At 54.3% G+C, this 18,602-nt stretch overlaps 1 protein-coding gene across 1 annotated transcript in view; it reads right to left on the bottom strand.

The window, feature by feature from the left end:
• Positions 1-289: 289 nt before the first annotated feature.
• The window catches only part of PAPSS2 (3'-phosphoadenosine 5'-phosphosulfate synthase 2), a 40,305-nt gene continuing 21,992 nt past the window's right edge, over positions 290-18,602 (bottom strand). Inside the window, exons 2-12 of the mRNA XM_082286481.1 lie at positions 12,487-12,592; positions 10,865-11,100; positions 10,048-10,186; positions 9,665-9,783; positions 9,432-9,545; positions 8,639-8,750; positions 5,427-5,632; positions 4,577-4,712; positions 3,406-3,674; positions 2,715-2,944; positions 290-2,376 (exon numbers count right to left, since the gene is read on the bottom strand). Of these exons, the coding sequence (XP_082142607.1) occupies positions 2,235-2,376; positions 2,715-2,944; positions 3,406-3,674; positions 4,577-4,712; positions 5,427-5,632; positions 8,639-8,750; positions 9,432-9,545; positions 9,665-9,783; positions 10,048-10,186; positions 10,865-11,100; positions 12,487-12,592 (1,809 nt within the window). The 3' untranslated portion in view covers positions 290-2,234. The remainder of the gene's footprint in view (positions 2,377-2,714; positions 2,945-3,405; positions 3,675-4,576; positions 4,713-5,426; positions 5,633-8,638; positions 8,751-9,431; positions 9,546-9,664; positions 9,784-10,047; positions 10,187-10,864; positions 11,101-12,486; positions 12,593-18,602) is intronic.

Consider the following 18,602-nt stretch of genomic DNA (forward strand, 5'->3'; position numbering starts at 1 on the left):
AAACCCTCCGGCAGCTTCCTCGAAAGCCTGGGGAAGCGGCGTGCTCTGGAACGTGGCTGCTTTAATTCCATGGCTCCAGCGGCTTGGTCCAGCCCTCAGCATCTGATCCTGCCTCTCCGAAGGGGGGAAGAGCCTGATCCCTCTCCCACAGCTCCAGAGCCAGCTGCTCAAACCCGGCATTGCCGAGGCTGAGCGAGTCTCCAGCAAAGTTCCACCCCAAAATCACAAGTGAGAACTACTTCCACGTATAAATATTTATTTGTACTAAAGGTGAGTGTTTCATGGCAGAGTATCGAGCTCAGAATATATTAAATCATGAGATGCATCCGTTGAGGTACAAATTCCAGTCTCATGTCTTTAATAAATAGACTATAAAACCCCCAGTCCACGTATTTTAATCAGAGGTAATCAGGACCCTACGCTGGTTTAAAAGGATAACACAACATCTGTGCTTTGCTGTGACCACTTGGGTTTACTGGGGGCGAGGGAAGGGGTTCGACACTGGAGTATTTTACGACGAGCAGCAACAGGGCTGTTTCACTCCTTTAGAATCCTAAATGGGAATATTGCCTTTGGCTTCCAGGGCCCTGCCAGAGGGCCTGGCATGGCTGAGGCCGGTGCGCTGTCAGCTCCCACGGAGGCTGCAGCGTTTGCCTTGGGGTAAAACACAGCTGTGCTCCAAGTACTTTAAAAAAATGACTTAATACAACAGCCAGAAAGACTTTTTGCAAGGATATTTTCCAGTCACAGACGAAGGCTCGGATGCTGGGCCCGGGCCCAGCAGAGCAAGGCGTGGCTCAGAGCATGCGGCTGGCTGGTTTGGCTGAGCGCGGATCCGCCTGCAATTCCGACTGGAGCACAACAGAGAGGAGCGCTGATTCCTGTTCTTGGGAACACATCCCGGCGGCTCCTGGGGCAGCTGCTAAAGAAGGCAAAAATCACGGCGTGGGGCCGTTGCTGTAATTCACGAGTGCTCGGCTGTTCTCCTCTGCTGGCACCTCCGAGCCGGGACCAGCCCTGTCCCTGAGGGCTCCGCTGGCCACGGGCAGAGCCCGAGGCGCGGGCGGGTGGCCCTGGGCTCCCGGAGGGCCTCGGGAAGCTCCGCTGTTGTGTCACTGCTCCGTCCCCTCGGAGGCCACCGCAGGAGCCGCGAGTCAGCGGAAAAGCCTCGGGCACGGCGGCAAAGTCCGTGTTGAGGATGAGGGTGGGGAAGGAGATAAAGTCTGGGGTAAATTTCCACAGCCAGAGCTGGGAGCAGCACCCCACAGGGCTGGGGGGGCAAGGGGCTTTCCTGTCATCCTCTGGCTGTCCCCAGCGGCCCCATCCCGCAGGTATGGGGTAAATCAGGTCACCTGTACCTGCACAGGGGTGGATGAGGGCAGGAGCTTCAGCCTCCTCTCGGCTGCTTCTCCAGACCCACCTCGCGCCGTGTCTTTGCTGTTCTGCCTTGGATTTGCCTTTGGGATGGGAGGAGTGTGGGCAGAGGGAAAGGGGATCCCATCCTGCCAGCTGGGAGGACACCTGAAAGCACGGTGACAGCACCCCTGCCTTTTCCTTGCTGTCCAGAGCTTCCTCAGGGATCTCAGGGCTTTCTGGTGCCTCCCAGGACAGACTCCCCTGCCGGGCTGTGAGCTCAGGGATTCACCATGGCACAGTCCCCACGGAGAGCTGGACTTGGAGCACCAGGAATGCTCAGCCTGGGACTTGTTTGACCAGAGAGGTCAAGCAGGAGGAAGGAAGCAAGGAAGCAGCAAGGAATTGGCTCAGCCACAGGGAACTGGCAGTGGTCACAGCTGATTTTAAAAAATCCTTTTAAAAAAGGGCATTAAAAAGATTCTGCTGTTTATTAGCAAAAACTGTCTAAGGCACAACGTGGAAAGGCACTTTCTTAATTTCTGCTCCAGGCAGGGTTTATCCTGGTCCGAGGTCCCCCCTCTGTGCTGGGAGCTGCTGCGTGGCCCTGGCAGCACCACAACGATCCCAGGGCCCATCCCGGCACCAGCCGGGAACGAAGGGCCTGCTCCCATCCCTTCGAGCTCCAGGGGGACACTCCCAGCAGCTTTAGGGGGAGAAGGATCAGGCTCAAAGTATTTCTGATTGGTAAAATCCACTCTGACCCAGGTAGGAAAATCCCAGGGTCAGAGCACTGGAAATGCCAAGTGATCTGTGTCATAGGGAATCAATCAACCATTGCTCACTCTGAATACAGCTATTTCTAGGGAGGAGGAGAGGAGTTAATTCTTTTTTTCCAGTGACTGGTAGTACGTGGTGAGGACTTTCCAGGCCTTGGGGGCCATGAAGCCGTCCGGGGGGTTCTCCCCTTCCCGAGCAAGCTTCCTCATGCGCGTTCCTGAGATGAAGTCAAAATCGTTGTGCCTGTGCAGAACAGAGACAGGTGACATCAGCACAGCTGGCCCAAGCCACCCCCGAAGATTCCTCGTCCCAGAGGAGCTGGAGTGTCCCTAACACTTCCCAGCTATGGGAGGCTGTGTTTCTACTGCCACTCAGTCCCCAGCCTGTGCTGCTTTTCCTCCCTGGTGGCATCTTTAGTTTCACGTGACCCCTGGGGACAGCTCTTGGAGGGGAACACGGGTGGCTTTCCCAGGTTCTTCCCCCATTCCTCTCCTTAGGAGGAACGTGGCTTTTCCCCCTCCCCTGGAAAGCTGCGAGCCCGAGGCGACCACAAACCCCAAGTTCTGAAGAAACCACGTTACCTTTTGTTGTCATAGAAATCCATGGCTCTTTTGAGCTTGTTGTAGGCAGCCACCCGGAAGGGGATGATCTCCACGGAGGTGAGGCCGGGGGCCATGCTCAGCACCTTCCCGCCGTGCGTGGGCTCGTACAGGTCCTGCTTGGTGTCGGGGTGCGGCATTCCTGCGGGATCGCGCCCCACGATGTAGAAGTTGGCCCCCGCAACCATCCGGGCTCGGCAGTGCCACTGCACCTGCAGGGAGGGACACAGGCACTGAGGGTGGGGGAAGGGGGGCCCTGGGGATCCACAGGCAGGACAGGGGAATTGGGCTGCGGTTTGAATTCTGAATGTGCCAAGGCCCCCCAGGACACGCACGGGGAGGTTCAGCTCTGCCCCTCTCACCCCACGGCTTTAGGGACAGAAGGGAAACCCCTGGGGGGAACACGTGAACATCCCTGCCTGGCAGAAGGTGGTGAAGCCTGTTTCCATCCCTTCTCCCCAGCCCATGGGAGGATGGGAGCCCATGGAGCCGAGCTCTGTGGGGAGATGCTGCAGCAGCCAAGCGCAGGCAAACCGTGCAGGGGGGCTGAGAGCGAGGACGTGGCTCCAGCCCCCTTCCCGGGGTTTTCCAGAGCTGCACAGGCAGGCTGGAACACAACCCCCAGGGACAGGCTTCCTGCCTTGCCCTGCTGAGCAGCCACAGGCTGCGTTACCTCCGTGGGGCCAGCGTAGAGCATGGGAGAGGGGAAGATGGCCACGATGGTGGACTTGGGGTCCAGGACTTGCTCCTCCAGCACGGCCGCGTGCTGCTTCATGCGCCACTCCAGAGGGACGTCGTCGTCCTTGGTCCAGCCCCCCAGGGGGTGCAGCAGGAGCACGGGGTTCTTGTAGCCCCTCTCCAGGAGCTGGCGCCGCGTGTCCTGCATGAGCAGGGCGTGCCCGTTGTGCACGGGGTTGCGCAGCTGGAACGCGAAGACGGCATCTGGAAGGGAACGATCGGGGGGGTCACAGGCTCGTATCCACACTCTGAGCTTCCACACAGCCACGAGAGACCTGGGTGTGTCCTGTCTGTCATGAGAGACCTGTGTATGCCCTGTCTCCACATGAGAGACCCGTGTGTGTCCTGTCTCCGCATGAGTGGGGCCCTGAACACCTCAGGTGAGTGTTTCACACACATACATCACCCTGCCACGGTTGTTTTCATTGCACATCCTTCTTTTGGGGCTGATTTCAGCCTTACCAGCTCTCCTACAATGTTTGTGCACAGCACTGGACACCTTCCCCGAGTTCCTCGATGTTTTAAGTGATCTGTCACCTCCCCAAGCTCAATGGCACCTTCAGCAGGGCCAATGCTCTTTTCCCAAATCAAGAGTGGGTGTCTGACTCTTGCCAGCCTGCTGGGACCATGCTGGATGGGGCTTGGAGCAGCCTGGGACAGTGGGAGGTGTCCCTGCCCATGGCAGGGGTGGCACTGGATGGGCTTTAAGGTCCCTTCCAACCCAAACCATGCTGGGATTCCATGGGACAGAGAGATGGGAGAAGACACCTGAGCTGTCCCCCAGGTGTGAAGGCCAAGAATGTCAGTGCAGAGAGGCTCTGACCTGCCAGGGGGACACAAGCAGGATGCTCAGCCCTTCCCAGCCCTCAGAGCAGCCCACTGAGGACACAGCCCATCACAAGCACTGCCCTAACCAAGGAGATTCTGCGCCACTTTTTGTGATGTGCCCCGGGTCCCCCTTACTGCTCACCCCCCCAAACAGCCCTGGAGCATCCAGAGGCGACCTGGAAGTGCTGTGAGCTTGAGAGCGAGTCGTGGATCGCAGCAAGCTCCTGGTGCAGGTGGGGCAGGAAGGGCCCTGTCACTGGTGTGACCCAGGCACTCACCAGCATTCATTTCCCTGAACTTCTGCTTCAGGGCCAGCGGGGTCAGGCGGTACTGATCCAGGCCGTCATTCCATTTGATCTTCTCCAGGACCTGGAGGTCTCCACCAACCAGCCAGTCTCCACTCTCCATCACCATCTGGGAATTACATGCACCTTCAGTGCAAAGGGGACAGCAAGCTCCTCCTCCTCCCTCTCCCAGTCTCCTTTCAAAAGTGTGAGGCTCAACCCCACTGTAGGACAGCCTTCCCTTCTTGCAGGTGGAAAATGTCATTACAGTGACCACGTGAACTGAATGTCCTGGGCAGCAAAGCCTCGCCAAGGGGGGCAGCAGCCACGCAGTCCCCGCCCAGCTCCGTGCTGGACTCCCCTCGAGCAGCCGGGAGCCTACAGGAAGGCAGCAGACCTTCCTCCACCTCCCGCTCTGCTCCTTCCTCCTGGGAATACGCAGGAGGAGTGAGCCTGTTGCAAGGTGACCACCTGCTGCTGATTAATTAAAGGAGGCATTTTAAGGCAGGGAAAGAACTAACACAGCTGTAGGCTTTTTAAGCAGCAAGCTCAAGCCGTTGTGTGGAACTCTCCGAGGGATGATGCTCCTTGTGCTGCCACAGACTAAGTGGGAAGAGAGGAGCTGTAAAAAAATCTAACAACCCTGTCGGCTGCCTGGAAGGAAGAGCCAAAAAATCCAGTCCTGCCTGCTCGGGATGGGATGGCTCCCGGCAAGCAGCTGGGCTGGAAGCGCAGACAGGAAACCCATCGCCCTCAAAACCTTGCAAAGGTTCGCTTCTCCAGCCGCTGCCCGCATTCCCCCCTCCCGGGCCGAGCTCCCGTTGCAGGAAGGGGCCGAGCCCACCTGGATGTGCGGGTGGCGGGGGCAGGAGGTGCCCCAGACGCGGGCGCAGCGCTCCTCCTTCCTGTGCGCGAAGAACTCGGGGCTGCGCAGCACCGCGACCCGGCGGCCCTGGAAGCTGAGCGCCAGCGCCGCGCTGCCCTCCAGCCGCTGCTTGTCCTCCGCCGACACCGGCAGCACGATCGGGATGCTCAGGTTCACCACACCGTCTGCCGGGAGACACAGAGGAGCTGAACACCCTCCAGCCGCCGCTCGTCCTGCGCGCACAGGAATTTTAACCGGCGCCGGGCACCGGGAGCGCAGCAAGCAGAGGTGTTCATGGAAATTCAGTCATCGCAGCAGTTTGCTCTGCGCTGCTAATAAATGGTGACGTTAGTGGAATATAAAAGCTGCTTCTCTTAGGGTCAGAGGTGTCTCCAAGACAGCCGGAGCATCTCACTAGTTCCTGCACTCTCCCTGGTTCTTCTCTGTTAGCTGCTTGTGAAGTTGAAAAATTTAAATGTGCTTGGAAAACGCAGCCCTGGATAACTGAAAAATTTAAATGTGCTTGGAAAATGCCTTCTCCTCCAGGAGAACCACCTCTATGGAGACGGCTCCGGTCTGCTGTTCCCTGGAGCACCCATTCCCTGCACTCCTCCTGGGCTGCCTCCTCCAACAGGGAGAATGCCACCACCACACTCAGGTTTTGTTTGGTTTTTTTTCTCTGGCTATCTCTAGGCTGCTACTCCTCCTCCTTTACATCTCTGCACTGCCCGTGTTTAATCTGTTTTCTGTGTCAGTCTGTAAGTGCACACGCAGTTTCTAATTTCAGTGTTGTCCCTAAATAGCTTGAAATCCTGTTGGTTTTATCCCCACTCTCCCAATTTCCCAGTATTCCACTAAGGTCCTCCTATTTCTCCTTGGATATCCTGATGTTAATACAGAAGAACTGGTCTCTTCCATGGGTTTCCAGTCACAAACAAATCACTGATTCAATTTGTTTTGATCTGACCAAAATCAGTTTGGGCCCTTGAGAGTCTTAATTTGAGGATTTTCACTATGATATAGATTTTTACTTTAATTTTTTATTAAAATATTTGCATTAACTTTAAATTCACAACTGGGCATCATTTGTCTGCCAGGCAGAAATTTTCATGAATAATCATAATTATATTCACATGGGATCCAATCAATATCAGCTTTGTACATTTGAATCATATTGATAATGATCAGTCAATGAAGCCAGCACAGGGGAAAAATAAAAAAAAAGCTGGATTATGAAACCAACAAATGCTGCTGAAAGTGAGGATCTTCAGGCTCCATTTGCAAATGCAGGATGGAGAGGCAACAAAAGATCACTCCAGTGCAGGTAGTTATGAAATTACACAGCTGGGATTTTTGTGCAGACTGGTCCGTAGGACACAGAGTGTGTCGGGCCACGTCATGACTGCCCGGATCATAAGCAGGCCATGGCTGTAATAATTCCCCCTTTTTGGTTTGTTTTTTTTTTGTAAATCTCAAAGAATTATACCCCAAAAGAATCTCAATTGCAGTAATTTGTGTAGAGCCTGAGAACAGTTCCATACATACCAGCTACCGAGCGCCTCTTTCCTGGGAGAACACAAACACAGTAAGATAATTGACACTCAGGGGCACGTTACAGAAACCATTTCAAGACTCAAAGCATTTAAAAGCTCGGCCAAGCACTGCCTGACCACGGGCAGGGCTCCTGCTGGCGTGGCCATGGTCCTCCACGGTGCCCCCACAGCCTCACGCTGACACTGTCGCTGTCACCGCTCCCGACGGAGCCACTGGGGCATTCCTGCAGATCCACCCCCCTTCCTGCTGGCCCTACACAGAGCACTTCACCCACCTGCTGGGGCGTCAGGAGGGGTTTGCTGCAGAGCCCTGGCTTGCACAAGTGCACCCCGAACACCACGGGGGCTGCCCAAGCCATCGCCCGCCCCAGGGCACAGGGGCTGTGCCGATGCCTCTGGGTAGAGCAGGCTCGAGCCTCTCCTTGGCAGTGCCACACCCCAGCCTCAGCACCACGGCATGGAACCCTCCACCACTTCCCAAAGCTCATCCAAGAGCACCTGGTGTTCTCTTTCCCACTCAGATGTCCCCCTGAGGGCCTGAGCCCACAGGGTGCACCAGGGACTGATGCTGCTGCCCTCTGCTACGCAGACCTTGCTCCAGAGAGCTCTGCAAAGCTGCTCTCCTGGCCTTTGTCCCTGCTCCCCACAGAGCTCTACAAACCCTGAACATCTGCCCACAGAGCTCAGAGGAGCTGTGCTCAGGGATGTTGGCAGCTTTGGGGGGGCACCCCAAAACTAGATGCTCTCTGGGACGAGCCTCTGGCGCAAAGTACGGGGCTCTGGAGCAACGTGGCCATCCCAGGGTGCTCTGCGACCTCGGCAGGCACAACAGGCAGCTCAAAGACCACAGAGGAGGCTCTGATAACAGGGACGTGCTTCTGAACACTGTTTGCACACTGGGCAGGAGGTGAAAGGCTACGACGTGTCTGGGAGCAGAGCCCCCCCACAGACGTTCCCACAGTGCAAAGTGAGCAGTCCTGAGCTTTGCCTCTGCTGCACGGTGCCCAAATCTGAGCATCAGCAGCAAATCACTGCCCTGTGTGACCATGGGATCTCCTAGAAGGCAGGCAAGGCTCAAAGGGACTTGCTCACTCAGATCCCTGAGGGCAGAGATCACTGCCAGGTCTGCAAACCCCAATGTGAGCACCCCCCGTGCAGGTGAAGTCACAGCAACAGCATCCACAGCTGAGCAGCAGAGTGGAAACATCTGTGCCCCTGTCTCAGCTGTGGATGGCCATCACCTGAGCCCTTTTTGCCTTTTCCAGGGATGAAGCACCTCTAACAGAGCCTGCTACTGCATAGAGAAATCTAATTTAGGTCAAGTTACCACGTTGGATAGGCAGGGAAATGGGGTGGGGGGGCAAAACCAGGCTCTGCTCCTGTTTCCAAGGAGCAGCTGCCTTCTCCTCCCACTTCTACCTCATCCTGGCAGCCTCTCTGCTTCCCTGGCTTTGGGTTTGCATCTCTGTTTACCCTGCTACAGCCAAGCACCAAAAGAGCCACACGACGACTGCCGGAGGGTTTGAGCAGCCCCGCGCAAGGTGCCAGGGCCGTGCCCACGGCACGGTGACCTTGGTCCCCTTCAGGAGCCCGGGGGCGTGGCCCGAGGGAGGACAGGAGGACACGGGGGATCCCTACCGTTGAGCAGGGTGCCGAAGTGCAGCACTTGCAGGTACTCTGCCTCCCGCATGAATCCTGTCAGAGGGGTGGCCCAGCCTTCGCTCAGCACCTGCACCCACTGCAGATCCAGCTGCAAAACAAACCCACAGGGGTCACACTCCTGTCACCATGTCACACTCAGAAGTTGCTTTTCCTCCCCTTCTGCTGCAACAGCATTTTCATTCTGTTTTGTTTCAAATACAGGACATTCATAAGGGGGAGAAAGACATGGCGGATGTAGCTTGGGGCTTTCTAAGCCAGACTCACACGTGTTCATAGCACTACTTAGAATCTCAGAATGGTCTGGGCTAGAAGGGAGTGTACACTCCCTTCCAGTGCCACCCCTGCCGTGGGCAGGGACACCTTCCACTGTCCCAGGCTGCTCCCAGCCCCAGTGTCCAGCCTGGCCTTGGACACTGCCAGGGATCCAGGGGCAGCCCCAGCTGCTCTGGGCACCCTGTGCCAGGGCCTGCCCACCCTCCCAGGGAACAATTCCTTCCCAATATCCCATCCAGCCCTGCCCTCTGGCAGTTTGAACTTGTGGGGCTGCATGAACACAGCAGAGGAGACTGGCAGCCCTGGCCTCCCCCAGCACAGGGTGGAGGCGTGGCAGAAAATGGCTGAGGATCAGGATCCCACCTCAGCTCACCATAAACCACAGCCACAAAAAGTCAGGGCCATCAGAGGAACACAGGCCCCTCTGGCAACATCCTCCTGGAAGCTTCTGCCCTTGGAGCAGCTCAATAATGCCAGAACCTGTGTGTGGCAATACCTTAGTGATCTCCACTGCTGGCAGGGTCTCTGCCTCAGCCCGGACACTGCTGAGTTTATCCTCGGGCACAAACAGCTCCAGAACATCCTTGACTGAGCCTTGGGGCACAATGTTCTGAAAGACAGAGCCAGGCAGCACTTGTAACACGCTGGTTTTTACAGGCACGCCAAACAGGCAATGTCCCAATGCAGGGTTCCAAAGCTGCCAGTGGTGGGGACATAAAAGTGACCTACTTGTGCTTGGAGCAGCTCCACAACCTGCTGGATACACTCAGACACCGACGCAATGTTTGTTTTCAGCACCAGTTCAGGAGCTTCGGGTTTCTCATACTCCGAGTCAATCCCCGTGAATCCTACGGACAATTAACCCCCAAATTAAATGTGTTTAATAGAATAATCAGTGCCTTGGAGCCAGCAACGCTGTACAAACAACCAGGGGGCATTCAAGCATGCTGGGTACAACAAGTGACACTTGTGACAGTAAGATTAGGGGAACAGGATCCTCTTGTGCACTACAAAGGGCCTTTAGAAACCCACCCCTACGTGCGGCACTGCCAGGACAAGGCATCCAAAGCTCGGGAAAGCAAAAGGCAAAGTAAGATCTCACTCCTCCATACCTTTGATCTCTCCAGCTCTTGCCTTTTTGTACAGGCCCTTCACATCTCTGCTTTCACAAATATTTAGAGGGGCGTCTACAAAGATTTCAAAGAAAGGAAGTCCAGCTGCCTCGTGAATTTTCCGTGCGTTTCGACGATCCTGGTAGAAGAAAGATGGGAAAAATCTGAATTGCAGCAAAAAAAAAAAAACCCAACAACCTGGATTTTGACACAGGTAAATGAATTACTCTTATAGATTTATTAAATGTACACTCGTTCTAATAAGGTTTTTTCATCTCACTTCCCTCCTTTTCTTTAAAGACACTTAAAAAAAAATCGTGCAAATCTACAGTTTTGATCTGTTTTCAGCTTTTGGTTAGGCAGGACAGCAGAACTTTAGATTGTGGATCATTATCTGCCCTGTGTCAAAACGGTCAGACTTGATGATCTTAGAGGTCTTTTCCAACCTTAATGATTCTGTGATTCTACGAGAAAAGGAACTGCTTGCATCAGCCTGATAACAGCAGCTACGGAAGTGAAAATCGCAGTCAAATCTTCTTCCAAAAGAGCAGTGACAGCTCTAGGACAGGCTGCTGCTTCTGTGACTCTTTTCTGCCTCTGACGAGTTAATAGCAGGGAGACCTTGAACTCCTCTTAGCTTTTCATCAGTTTGCAACACCGGGTTTACTCAGCGAGGTCACTGCCCTCCAAACAGGCTGTGCGTCAGCGGTGTTCTACCAAGCACCCGATGGTGGATTTAGGAAACCCTCTCCATAACCCACCTTCACCGTCTGAGCTGAAGCTGAGAAGAGAGCAGGCTGTGGTGGGGGGGGTTTACCTTTGTGAAGGGGGAGATGAAGCTGGTGATGCAGACGAGCCCCGCGTCGGCGAAGAGCCGCGCCACCTCGGCGATGCGCCGGATGTTCTCCTCGCGGTCCTCTGCCGAGAAGCCCAGGTTCTTGTTCAAGCCGTGCCGGACGTTGTCGCCATCCAGGGAGTAGCACGGGATGCCATGAGCCACCAGGTACTCCTCCAGAGCAAAGCCAATGGTTGTCTTGCCAGCTCCAGAAAGGCCTGGCAGAGGCAGGGAAGTGAGGGGTCAGGTGTGAGGTCAAGAGAGTGAAAACGAGAGCGCAACTGGGACACCGGTAGCAAAACTCCTTCTGTCTGAAGTTCCCTACCTCATTCCTCCCTCAAGGAGGTTGGTTTCATCTTTCACAGAGCCCTTTTCAACCCTTCTTATTGAAGGGGTGGCATTAATGCTGTGAGAAAAGCATCTACAGCCCAGCATCTGGAGAGGTCCAACCCAGCAGTGCCTCTTGCTGGGCTGTGCTGGGACACACAGGTGCCAGGAAGCAGGAGAGGTGTGAAAGGATGTTCCAAGTCTCTCAGCACCTTCCTCTTCCTCCCCTTGCTCCCACTGTGCAGAGCCAACTGCTCTCCCATGCTGAACCCAAGGAGAGGCTCCTGCTGCAACCACATGAGGTGGGACAGGCTCCAGCAGCAACGGCCCCTCATCGCCTCCTTCTCCAGGTGCATATTTCAAAGAATAATCAGCCAGGCAAGCTCAAACCTTTCAGACACAAGATCCTTGAGTAATATTCAAAAAAGGAAGGAAATTGCCTTGGGTAGGGCTTTTGGCTTCAGAAATTACATAAAAGCAGATTGGGGACTTCAAAATTGAGGAGGAGAACAAAACCCTAATGTGCTTTAACCCAGCATCTACCACCTAAGGTGACAGGAAGGCAAATCAGAATGGCTTTACAAATCCTTCCAAGCACGTCCTTCGACACCCTCCAGCAGCCAAAGAAAATGCCAATATTTAACAAGCAAAGGAACAACTGGACAGCTGGCAAAAGACAGAGTTGTCTAAATATTAGAAATGAGAAATGCAACTGTCATTTCTGGCAGCCCCTAATCCCCAAGCAATGAGTTTATATTCCAAGGCAGAAGAGAAGGGCAACAAAACAAGTGGAAGGGATTGCTCCCAGCCTGACTCTGTGGCTGGGAGTGTTTATTCTCCACACAAGGTGACTGCCTCGTGCTGCCTCAAGCACAGCACACCTACATGTCCCAATAAACTTCCCACCGCTCCTGAATGAAAACATCCGTGCTTTGGACAACCCTGTGTACGTTCCACTGCCAAAGGATTTGAGCCAAGGCTTCCTCAGCTACACACTTGGGAACAACGAGTGCTACCCCCGAGGGCCTCTGACATGTTCAAAGGAGTCTGATAGCAGCTGGGAAATCCAAAAAAACATCAGTTATGGGCAGCAGCTGCCAGGGAGAACATCTTGCTGCGCCAGCACCGCGTGTCTGCCTTTCCCACGTGGGGATGTTTTGCAATTCCCAGCTCCCAGGGAACACTGACGTTTCCTGCAGATCCCAAATCCCCACCTCCCAGCCATACTCATGGAGTTTCACAGGTGAGGCCACGCTTTCACACCCAGACAAAAATACCTGTGAGCCAAACCGTGCAGCCTCGGAATCCTCCCCTGGTGCCGACAACTTGGCCTCTCTTACTCCTGCTGACATGATGGGCTTGGTAAACCACGTTGGTGGATCCCTGAGGAAACAAAGCAGAACAAAGCACTTCTGTTACCTTTGCTGCTCTCCGTGCAAAGGGAAATCTCTGCTGGGACAAATAGATTTGCAGAGAAATGCAAATTCATTAACGAGCCAGTGCGGTGAACTCCGGGGCTTTGGTGTGAGGTGGATTTCTGTCTCAGCAGCACAGACGGATTTTTTGGAGGCTCTTTGCCTCTGCCCTGGGTGTTTCTGGTGGCAATGCCTTCACGCCAGCAGGGAGCAGGGAGAAGGTGACTGGCTTTGCTGCGGGAGCACTGCCAGGTGACTGATCCCCCCGCGGGCGGGCAGGACGTGGAGTCTGGGCAGAGACACCCTCCCTGCCTTCTCGACGGTTTCAAATGCAGACAGACTCACCTATTATTTTAATCAGGCTTGCAAAACAAGAGCAACTTCAGGTGCTAATTTACTGGCTGTGTAACACAGAGAGCTGCAGCTGGGGCAGGAGCAGTGCCGAGCTGGGCACGCGGTGGGATGGGAGGCAGAGGAGACAACCCCTGATGTGTCCATGTGCATTCCCAAGCAAACAAGGCACCAGCACAACGCTGGGCCAGAGGCCTGAATTTTGGTGCTTCCTAATTCTGGCAGTTCCCAACGTTGCTGACCCCAGACTCTGCGCAGGGCTGGCTGCAGGTGAAGCAGCCTGGACACGCCCTGCAGCTCCAGCAACGGCACCTCCACAAGGAATTTTCCACATGGAGTATCTACAAGACCCTGCTAATTGTGAGGATGATGTTCCCAATAGAGGCATCCAAAGCAAAGAACAAGGAGGGAACAAAGATATAAATATATCCTGGATATTCATGTAGGGAGAGAGAGAAGAGAAGGTTGCATGGAGACCTCACAGGACCTTCCAGGACCTGAAGGGGCTTATGGGGAAGCTGGAAAGGGACTGTTCATCAGAGCAACAGGACACAGGCAATGGGTTCAGGCTGAAAGAGGGGAAATTTAGGTTACTTAGATGGAAGGAATTGTTCCCTGGGAGGGTGGGCAGGCCCTGGCACAGGGTGCCCAGAGCAGCTGGGGCTGCCCCTGGATCCCTGGCAGTGTCCAAGGCCAGGCTGGACATTGGGGCTTGGAGCAGGCTGGGACAGTGGAAGGTGTCCCTGCCCATGGCAGGGGTGGCACTGGATGGGCTTTGGGGTCCCTTCCAACCCAAACCACTCTGTGCTTCTATAAAAAACCCAAAACATCTCTAGACCTGCCCCTGAAAAGGTGAGTGAGCGCTACGTATCCCGTGACTCAGAGAATAAAAGATAAATAGCTCAAGACTTGCTTTCTGTGGTTTGCTCCCTTTTGTTGCTTTTTGTGGGCTTTTTTTGCAGGGGGTTGTCAAAAGTTTGAACGTTTTGAGCTCGCAAAGGTGAGACAGCACCACCAGAGATTAATTTTCTCCCACCCCCAGGAGTTCAGGCTGTGTCCCACAGGAGATGAGCCATGATAACGTCCATGCCTGGAGAATATGCAAGATCTGGCACATTCCTGCGTGGCTGATGTAAGGAGATTGTTCTAAGTACAGGTTGCTGTGCCATAAATCTGCGCTGTGTGAGCCTCTCAGAGCTCTTAGTTTGCACGCTGGCACCTTTGGGAGCTTGGGAAAGCACCACTGAGGGCATTTTTGCAATTCAGCAACACTGTCACACCTCTCCCACCTGCCAGGAGCTCCAGACGGTACCAAATCCCTCAGATTTTTCTGCTCTGTTAATAAATTTCCTGGGAAACTCTTCCTAACCCTGAGCTGGGCTGGGAGCTTGCTTGGCTGGGAACAGGCCCTTCAGTGGGAAAGACCAACTTTCCACCTCATCATCCATCAGCTGGGACATGGCTTGGGAAGCCAGAGCTGAAGTGTGGCAGAAGGGAGTGAAGGCAGCAGGAAATCTGATCATTAATGGCCTGAGAACAAATCCTGGAGAGATTTTTGCCTAGGAAGAGCATATCCTTGCAGGATGGTTGGAAGGCAGAAGGAGGCAGTGGATGGGGTTTAATCAGATGCAGGGCTGTCCTACTGCTTTGATTCTTGGGGTATTAACCCTGTCACTGCAAATCAAACATACTGAAGTAGGTAATCCAATCATCATCACAACATCTACACCTGGGCATCAGGCCCTAAAGCAGGGACAATTTAGGACACTGGTAAGCATGTCTTGGAATAGTCTGGGTCAAGGAAATGAGGTTTGGGAGAGGAACTTCTGACTTATAATTCAGCCCCAAAGAAGGCTCCAAACAAGGCAATAAATGTCCCAGCAGCATCTCCAAAGAAGGGAGGCATCCCCTGCCAGACAGATGGTTAAAGACGACACTGCCACGCTCTCCCCGTTCCTTGGAAATCTGCTGTTTGGCCCTGTCTGGATGAGCTCAGTGCTCAGCCCACCCTGCCTTACCTCATCCAGGAAATGAGAAAAAAACAAACACACTGCTCCAAACCTCGGACTGAGGCTGCAGCAGACCAAGAAACCCAATCCTAACTCTGCTTTTGGTCTTCTACTGAACCTGTCCATGAGGCTGGCAAGCAGGGAAGCACCAAGACCTTGGCGGTCTTGAGGATCAGGCTTGGCCGAGCTGCCTGGCAGGGGTCTCCTGGCTTAGTTTCCAAAGGGAACAAGCTTTCCATCAACCAGCTGGTGGGACAAGATGCTTCCCTCTGTGTGAAAGCAGGCTGCAGCCAGAGGCAGGAGGTTTTTCCTGAGCGATCCTCCTGAATAAAGGGATGGGGCCTCTGAGATAGGAGAGTCTTTGCCGGAAATCAGGAACCATCGGTGTCCTCTGCTCCGAGAGCCACCACTGCTCAACTCACAGCATCCCAAGAAGTGACCTCAGCTCCTCCTGAAGTAATTGGCCCTGGAAGGGAATAGCTGTGCTTGCCCACATAAATGATGTGTGACTACTCAAGGAGATCTTATCAGGGAGCATCTTCTCCTCGCATCTGACAGCTAAAAGCATGAGGTCTGTGGGGCCTCTCCCAGACGTCGCTGACGTTATTGGGAGCAGAACCGCTGCACATCTAATAGGGAATGCACCAGACAAAACCCATTTATAATCATAGAAGGATAGAGGTGTGTAAGGTTGGAAAAGACCTTTAAGATCATCAAGTCCAGCCATCAACCCAGCACCCCCCTCGTGTTCACCACTGAACCATGTCCTCAAGGGCCACACCACGTGGTTTTTGAACACTTCCAGGGATGGTGATTTCCCCACTTTCCTGAGCAGCCCATTCCAATGCTCTACAACCCTTTCCATGAAAAAAATTTCCTAATATCCAAGCTGAGCCTCCCCTGGCGCAACTTGAAGATGTTTCCTCTCCTCCCGTCCCTGTTCCCTGGGAGCAGAGCCTGACCCCCCCGGCTGCCCCCTCCCGTCAGGGACTTGTGCAGAGCCACAAGGTCCCCCCTGAGCCTCCTTTGCTCCAGGCTCAGCCCCTTTCCCAGCTCCCTGAGCTGCTCCTCATCAGAACCCCTCCCCAGCTCAGCTGCCCTTTTGGGTTTAGGGTTCTCCCAACAAATTGCATGGATGTTTTGCCATCTTCCACTAGGAATTCAAGTATAAACTCTGGTTCTTGAGGCAGCAGCTCCTCCTGCCTCCACATCCCCAGTTCTTTAACCAGCGCCTCCATGGCTGCATCAAGAATGGGAGCATGGCAAGAACCAACTGCGAGTGCCACATCCCACAGCTGAGGGGTGAAAATGAAGGACAGATGGGAGCTGAGCAGGACACCCAGGAGATCTCTGAGCGCACACAAGACCCTCAGGCACCCAGAGCAGGCAGAGCTCTGTGCCGCTGCAGAAGGAGATGTGGCACCAGGAAGCCGCGCTGGCCATCGCGGTGGCCGAGCAGGCCCAAGCCCGTGTCCTCATCGTGCCCTCAATTCACCCCTGCCTGCTGCAGCTGGCACAGGCACGGACCTGGACGCTGTCCAGGAGCCACAGCGCACGGCAGGCTGCGGCAGCATCCCGCTCTGGGTGAGGGACTCGCTCCTGGGAGCACGGCTCACGCCAGCAGAGCCAGGCTGTGCAGCACGGAGCTGCGAAGGGCACGTTACTCACACGTCCGGCTCACTCAGCACCGGCACCAGCATCCAGCTGGCAGCGCTCAGGGCCCCGGGGAAACCCTGACCCAACAGCCAGGGCAGGGTCAGGACTCCCCCAGCTGCCTTTTTATTTATAGGGCAAGCTCACAGCACCAGGAGTATGATTCATTTTTTTCCAGTCAAGCGTTTCACACACCCTATTTCGGTACCGCAGCCTGGACACGTCTCAGGAAGGAAAAATTAGACCAAAATAAAAATAGAGGCTTTCGAAATGTTTTCAGCTGATCCTATGTACAAATGGTAGAATGGGCTTTTAAAATGATGGAATGATCACAAAAACCTTTGCTTGCACAGGCAAGCAGTGGGATCGAGCACATGGAGGGATTATTGGGGTGTCTGTGCAGGGTCAGGAACCAGACCTGATGATCCTTGTGGGTGCCTTCGAGCTCAGGAGATTCTGTGATTCTGAGTTCGAAGTCAAACACTTGCCTAAGCCTCGGGAGAGTGAGCTAACCAATCATTAAAAAAACCCTCCCAACTCCTGCCAGCATACTGAAAAAAAAAATTAAAATTATTTGTTCCTACCGGTTGCATTTGATGTATAAAAATTATGTTTATCAAAATTTTCCTTAAAAAACTATTTTCTTCTTCCAGGACTGCTCTGGCAAAAGAGTGATACTGTCTCCATGAGCAACCAGGGGGAAAAAACCTCCTGTGAAAGAGTCATTTGCTGAAGAAGACCAAACCTGATACTCCAGAGAAAAGGAGGAAGAGAGGAAAAAGGGGGGTTTTGTCTGTGGAAGCAAAGATTTGATCACAATCATATTGAAGCACAATGGAGAAACCTTGGCATCTCTTACATCCCAGCTTTGCTCCTGTAACCCAAAACCTGTGGACTTTCCCCAAATAATCACTTAATGGACTAAGGCAGAAAGTCTTCAAAACCAACCCCCATTCTTTCCCAAGGGAAAACCCCAGCAAGGCGGAGTTACCCTGGGAATTTTGCCTGTTTAACCTCTCAGGACGCAGGCCCACACGGGGAAGGGGGAGCTCGCAAGCACCTCTTGTACCGCCCAGCTCCCTGCTCCCATGCTGCTGTCCCTGCTGTGCCACCGTCTCCCTGCTGTGCCCCTGCCACCCTGCTGTCCCTGCTGTGCCACCGCCTCTCTGCTGTCCCTGCTGTGCCCCTGCCACCCTGCTGTGCCACCGCCTCTCTGCTGTCCCTGCTGTGCCCCTGCCACCCTGCTGTCCCTGCTGTGCCCCTGCCACCCTGCTGTCCCCGCTGTGCCCCTGCCTCCCTGGTGCCCATGCTGCTGTGCCCCTGTTCCCTGCACAGGGATGCGGAGTCTCCTTTCCCAGCGCCCGGAGGTGGGCAGGAGCAGCGCTGTGCTTTCTCTGCAGACTGAGCAGAGCAGTGACAGTGCCGTGTGTGTCCCCAGCCCCCTGCCGAGGCGGAGGCGCTGCCAGCATTCCCTGTGCCGGCCAGGATGCTGGGCTGGGATCCCTTTCTCCGCCCCGTGCTCTGAATAAACGCCAGCAGACGCAGTCTCTCCTTGGCACCCGCTGCCTGTTCCTTTTGGCATCGCCCCCGGGGCCCTGCCAGGAACGTAACACAGAGAAGCTTAAGGTTTTCTGAGCCATCCCAGTGCCCCGAAACAAGCAGCCTTTCAGCCTGCAGACAGACAGCTGGAGATGCCAAACCCCGCAAACACACGGGATTTTCAAGCTGCTGTTAAGCTGAAGTGGTGTTTTCTTAAGCCACAAGAATTTCTGAGCTCTTAGCAAGACCTTATTTGCTGATGGCAGCTCAGATATTTTCCTCTTGGCATAAATTCGCACGGCTTGGGTTGTCACAATCAAGTTTTATACAACACTGGCGCAAAAAAAAAGGAGAAGAAAATCAACAAAACCAGGCTCACGTTCCAGTAACTTCACAAATCAGATGCTTATTTCTACACTGTGAGTC

The sequence above is a fragment of the Coloeus monedula genome (genome assembly GCF_965178545.1).
Source record: "Coloeus monedula genome assembly, chromosome: 8".
Lineage (NCBI taxonomy): Eukaryota > Metazoa > Chordata > Aves > Passeriformes > Corvidae > Coloeus > Coloeus monedula.